Source organism: Oncorhynchus nerka, linkage group LG6 (genome assembly GCF_034236695.1).
Source record: "Oncorhynchus nerka isolate Pitt River linkage group LG6, Oner_Uvic_2.0, whole genome shotgun sequence".
Lineage (NCBI taxonomy): Eukaryota > Metazoa > Chordata > Actinopteri > Salmoniformes > Salmonidae > Oncorhynchus > Oncorhynchus nerka.
The window spans coordinates 59,320,351-59,326,620 of NC_088401.1; the positions used below are offsets into that span (position 1 = coordinate 59,320,351).

At 37.8% G+C, this 6,270-nt stretch overlaps 1 protein-coding gene across 1 annotated transcript; it reads left to right on the forward strand.

Annotated features, from left to right (window-relative positions):
• The first annotated feature begins 1,404 nt into the window (after positions 1 to 1,404).
• Positions 1,405 to 5,456, forward strand: il21 (interleukin 21). Its single transcript, XM_065019147.1, has 6 exons — positions 1,405 to 1,805; positions 2,091 to 2,132; positions 4,760 to 4,873; positions 4,976 to 5,014; positions 5,243 to 5,323; positions 5,436 to 5,456. Exons 1-6 carry the CDS (start codon positions 1,680 to 1,682, stop codon positions 5,454 to 5,456), a joined length of 423 nt encoding a protein of 140 aa, XP_064875219.1. The 5' UTR covers positions 1,405 to 1,679.
• The last annotated feature ends 814 nt before the right edge of the window (positions 5,457 to 6,270 follow it).

A 6,270-nucleotide genomic window follows, 5' to 3' on the forward strand; every position in this document is an offset into this window, starting at 1 on the left:
CAGATAACTAAATGGACTCCCTAGGAATGAAATAACAGTCCTACAGAGATACACCTTCCAACAGGACGATACGGGGTGCTCGCCATTGCCTTTCCCCTATATAATGACACTATGAGCACTGCTAGTGTTACTTGCTTCACAGCTCATAGGCCCAGTCCCCACCCACTATTTCCTTTATGCTGAAACAAAGACCAGAGCGACAGGGAAGGAGGGGTTTTCTCTTGAATCTGTCACAAGCTCACTTCCTCCTCTCAGATAGAAGCCAGTAGTACAGCATCCTCTCCGTAATAGGATGGAACCCCTTAGGTAACCTCAGACCGCTGACGCTGCAGAAACCGGCTTACGCACACTTGGACACTGCACAGCTTCCTGTCTGACTAACACTGGAGGTTATCTCACATGAAATCATGGTGATGCTTGTTCAGAATCAAACAACAACAAAAAAATGACAAGAGGTAAAAAAAATAACAGCTGAAGTGTTAAAGTACTGCTATAATGACAAATAGTTCATTAATGATGCGTTCCCCAAGTAAAAAACACTAGCATTTTTCTCCAAGATTGATTATCAAATTAATAACATTGGGTAAATTATAAAAGTATGATTTGTATATTTTATTTGACATTTGTTCAATTTAAAACGTATGAATTAAGTGCCAGAGATAATGAAATTGGGAAGTGTTTTGAAATACACTCAGCCACCACAGATGATGTAAGACTGAACTCATTACATTCTTATTGACTAGTGAATCTATGATTCAGCGACCTCCACACCAACCTAAAGATGCAATCATAACAGGTGACAATACACAGAAAGTACAGTGCTGATGAACTTCACCCAGGGTCCTAAACACTCTTGTAACATCACCCCCTAGCTCGTATGTCTGTTTGAAATCAACAGCCCTCTCTCCAGCTTTCACTGGTTTCTATGGAGTTGTTTGAGATTTCACCACTGTGGGATTGATGCGGAATTCTACCATAATATTCAAAACTATACATTTCCCAAAATGAGCAATACTACAAGGACAGACACTGATAATATAACATAAGCTGAATTTGAATTAGGTTTCAGGAGTAATAAACAGCAGGCCTCAGTCTTGGGGGTAGCTTTCAGGTGAGAGTCTGGTTTCAAGGGTTCCTTTCTGTTGCTACAAACGTATATCCTCCCAGAAGAGGGAAATATGGTGGAGTGCCCTTAGCCATTGTCATGTCGTTGTTGTAGTCCTTCAAAGAATTTCCTGTTGTTCCTACAAGTTATGCTTGTGTAGGAGGCCAACCACACACAAACAGCTATTTGATGTGTCTGCAGATACATTTAGGCTATTGTTACCTATAAAACCTATTAGATGTATCGGTCCTCTGATTCAGAGTGAATCTGCTCTGTAGTTTCCTGCCTTGTGTGCAGAAAGTATGCTTTCGTTGTCACTCTCGCTTCCGTACGCCCCACGCACCCACCACTTGATGCAACTCCGAGCTCACGTTGTGGTAATGGCCAGTGGAAAAGAAAATGTGTTTACTCATTCAATCACTTTCCACAGTTTTCCAATATCTCAAACGTGGTTTTCCTGTGTCCTGATGGACAAATATATAGGTAAGTTAGACACCTGTCCACATTACCAGTCAACGTTTTGAACAGCATCCTTTGGGTAATTTGTGCCATCGTTAAAGAAAGTTAAGAGAAGATGAAGCTGCTTGTTTGTTGTCTCCTAGCCATCACCTGTGTTTTGGTGGATGCAGACAAGGGTGAGAGAATCCTGAAGCTGACTGAAGTAATAAAGGAATTAAAAGCGCTAAACAAAAGTGTGACGGTAGGTCAAGCTGCAATTTATTTAGCACTTTCTCAAAGCTTATGCGTTATAAGCACTTAATGTATTCCATGGACTCTTGGAAGAAAGCATGAGCTTGGATGAATGATTATAGCATGTTTTATTATGCATTATACTGTGTACCGCAATGCATCTATTGCCTTTATACATTTATAAAGGCTGTGAGTGGCTCAGAAAGAATTACCATAACGGTAATGCTACATCTCTGGGGCTGATATGTATGAAATGCAATCTCAGTACCAAAATGTTTTTGTTGTCGTCTTGCAGCACAACAGTGTGATGTCGAACGCTCCTTCAATGGATACGGAAGTAAGTGATTTTTAAAGGGAAATCTACTATAGCTCATTTACAAACATATGGAGCTCATGCTGACATCAGTCAGATAACTCACAAACAATGAATGACCGCTGTTATTGGGGTTGCTGTCATTTATGCTCTCCCACCTACTGTCTATGGCACAATGTAGGACGCTAGTACTAGGGCAGGCAAATGTGGTCTTGTGAGGTCAGGAAATACTGGTGTGATACATTATGGTAAAAAATGACACAATCAACAATACTATAAAGCAATAAAGAGTGCAATTACATGTGTAATAGATTTGCATAAATGATGTGTATAGTTAATTAGCTATATCACCAATAATGAGTAAATACTTTGTTTATTATAATAGTCTAATTTGAAGTAATTCATTTAGTAATCCTTTAGTCATTATAACAGGATGTGGAGACAGTAGAAAGGTACACAGTACTACATCTTTTCATGGAAAACTTTTTTTTTTTTACTAAAAACTTTTCAGCTAAATTACTAGCATGGGTCAATTGGTTTTACGATATGTGAATACCTAAATCAAATAAACTAACTGAAAGTATTAATGGACAATCTACAATAAAAAAAGACATGTGTTGGTTTTATCTTAGCAGGTGTAACACATTTACAGTGTTAACATATGATTAGAGTAGAGGCCCACACACTCAGAATCACAAACTCTTTCATCATAAAAAAAAAACACACTTGATAAGAGAATGATTTTTCTTTCAGCTATTTATCAGTTGCCCTGACAGTCAATCCAGTTTGGCATGTGTTATTGTCAGAGTTCTGTGCATGAAGGAGTCAATGTGAAAGTGAGCTCCAAGTCATGAACGAGTCAATTTGAAAGTGAGCTCCATGTCTCTTGTGCACATTTAGGAGAACTGTAATGAGTAATAACACTACCATGTCTCTGTGGCTTATCCCCAAGAGACAAACTGTGCTACTGTGCTGTTAAAGATTCCTTATTAATAAGAATTCCTTGTGGTTTTACTAAATGTTTGACTATATCTTAAAAGTTAGTTGAACATAGTTGTCCTAAACTTAACCAAATATTTCATTAGTATCCCATGGAACCAGTCTGTCACCAATGTTAAATAGGTAAACGTTCCATCAAAAGGTTTCCATGTTATCGTTTTGACACTAAATATAAAATTGTGTCTGTACACTCTTAGAAAAATAAGGTGCTTTCTAGAACCTTTAAAGGTTCTCCGGCTGTCCACGTAGGAAAAACCTTTGAAGAAACCTTTTTGGCTGCAGGTAGAACCCTTTTGGGTTCCATGTAGAACCATTTCCACAGAGGGTTCTACATGTAACCCAAAAGTATTATACCTGGAACCAAAAATGTTTCTCCTACGGGGACAGCCGAAGAACCCTTTTAGAACCTTTTTTTCTAAGAGTGTAGCCGTCTAACAGTTATTGTTTGAGACTCAAAAGGTTTCCCCGCATGGGGAAAATATCATTGCCTAATGGTAGAGACAAATGAAAGCCTCCACATGGAACATGTGTTGTCATGTCAGCAAAGAGAGTTATTTTCTATTCTGTGAAACACCCAGTCAAAGTGGAGAAACTGGAAACAGGCAGCAAGTAACAACAGTGACAACATCTCTCTACTTAATCTCAGTGAAGCGGGGGAACATATTATTCTGTATGGGATACATTGGTAGAAACATTACTGTTTCTTTGTCGGGGTGTGGATGTGATGTGCCAGGGTAGACGGGAAAGTCTCACCTCGATAAGCAGAATATGACCTTTGTGTGTCAAGGTTTTGTAGCAAATGATAACACAATCAATATAAATTGTAAGAAAAGGTATGACTTATTACAACTTAACTATGTCTATGAGAGGACCAACATATTTGAGAGCGGGTTATGTTATGAAGTATAGGCATTGTGGGCATTAGGTGTATGTGGCTCAATAGAATACATTTGGCTGGCATGAACTGGAAATGTTGCATGTATTCGGGTAGAAGTTCAGGTTAATGAAATGTAGCAGTGTGATAAATGGCTAATTTATCTTGAAGATTGTATGTTGCTTAATTAAGTAATAATGCCCGAGGAGGTGTGGTATATGGGCAATATACCACGGCTAAGAGCTGGCACGAAGTAAACGTGATTGGGTCGAATCCATGGATTTCGAAAGAAAAGACAACGACTTGGTCTTGTCTCTGGCAACTGAACCGATAGAACGTATGACCAGTCGGCTTGGGTAGCAACCCTTGATTTGTGTCGGGGCTACATATCGTGGAAGGATAACATAGTATGAATAAATTGCAAAAAAATAGCCCTAATGAAAATATTTCAATCATTATTTGAATATGTTGGTAACCCATTGTATAACAATGATAATGCCCTCGAATCCGGAGTTTGGAGGATATATTCGCACGGTTTGCCAAGCCCAAAACGAAACACCAGTGCCAATATATCCTATAAACACCGGATTCGTGCGTATTATCACTTAAATACAGCAGCGCCCTCATGTGGTTCCTATTCCACATTACAAAGTTTACATGCGAGTGTAACAGAGTATCAAAATACAATCAATTTGATTTGCCTCAACTAGTTTAATTAGTGGAGAATAACCAGTCTTGTTCCATTCCATAATTTAGTGTCTCTTTTTGCTTTTTACAGGAGTGCTGTTCCCAGTCTGCCTTGGAGTGCTTCCGGGCGATGGTACCTCATCTCAAGGCCAAAAATAAGATCCTTCAGCGTAAAGTTATCAAAAACCTCAACAACCGAATGATTGTGAGTCACTTAAGAAAATGTGAAAAATGTATATCTATATAAAAATGTACATAGCAAGACTGTGTGGAAAAATATTAACATGTTGCTTTGTTCGGTTTTTAGTTGGGAAGTCTGGACTCCTGCAGTCAGGAGGAGAGAGAGGTGAGCCTTGCCATTATTTTCCTAATTACACTATTAGCGTCATCATGATCATCATCATTGAACGTAATCATTTGAGGGAACGTGGAAAGTATGTTAAGGGTAATAGTTACTTCACTAGGCCTATTTTCAGTCCAAATCCAAGAGTAACTTCAAATGAGCATTTTATCCAGAAAACAAATTAAATTGTGAGAGCCAACTAACATTTTCTGTGTTCCTTTATTCCCTCAGAAAACAGTCTGCCAAGGATGTGATTCATATCCAAAGAACAGCCAGAAATGTGTACAACAGTTGGAATCTCTGCTTCAAAAGGTATCCGTTTTTTATAAATAAGTCAAACTTTTAACAACAATGTCATCTACACTTCGACGACAGCAAATGATTGTAGTGTGCAGGGTGCTAACTACCAAAATATGTTTTTCAGGCCATCAGTAGACTGGCGTGAGGAAAAGATTGGGGGGGGGGGGGGGGGGGAGACATGGGAATGTGTAGAAGACACTACTCTGTGAACACATCAGAGGCATGGCCATTACCGTCACCTTACTATTCTATTTATGTCATATTTATTTATGAAATGGTGTTATCCTACTCAAGCTAAAGAATGTTTTTAATTTTTTTTTATTACCACAAGACAGCCTTTTTGGTGCCCTATAGTGCAAGAAGATGTCCATGCAGTTTATCATTTGATTGTTCATATTTCTTTATTTATTCACATGAACATGTTTGTATGTTTGTATACTATTCACATTGTTAGTTGTGAATATGTCTCACCCATTACTCCATACTATGCATCTTATTAAATCAAAAATAAGTATCTCACAATGAGATTAAATCGATTGAAAAGGTGAAGAAATTATGAAATTGGAGAAAAAGTATTTGTTCATCATTTTTGATGATCCTATACTGTTGTTTTTTGTATTAATCAAAAACATGTCATTTAATGTAAGAATATTAAATAACTGATATTGTATATGTGTTCTGATTATTTAAATTGCAATTACAAATCAAATTGAGGCCATTCATTCACAGCAACAGATAAGGGGGAGGGGGTACTATTTTCAAAAGTATGTGGTGAATTTTCAAAACACTTAGTACAAAACGTTAAACTGGTCACTCTTGTAACACAGCCAGTCTTACATTCAAAACCTTTCATTTTGTTTGTAGATATCTTTCACCACACAACCCTTGATCAAAATATAAGTTTACTGTGAAATATAATGAGTACATTGGTTTAAATCACCAAAACACAACATAATAAT

Bases quoted from the DNA above. Each gene is read 5' to 3' on its own strand.
- il21 (XM_065019147.1), top strand. From the start codon at position 1,680: ATGAAGCTGCTTGTTTGTTGTCTCCTAGCCATCACCTGTGTTTTGGTG. The intron at 2,133-4,759 runs GTAAGTGATTTT...TGCTTTTTACAG, and splicing joins CTCCTTCAATGGATACGGAA to GAGTGCTGTTCCCAGTCTGC. The intron at 5,015-5,242 runs GTGAGCCTTGCC...TTATTCCCTCAG, and splicing joins GCAGTCAGGAGGAGAGAGAG to AAAACAGTCTGCCAAGGATG.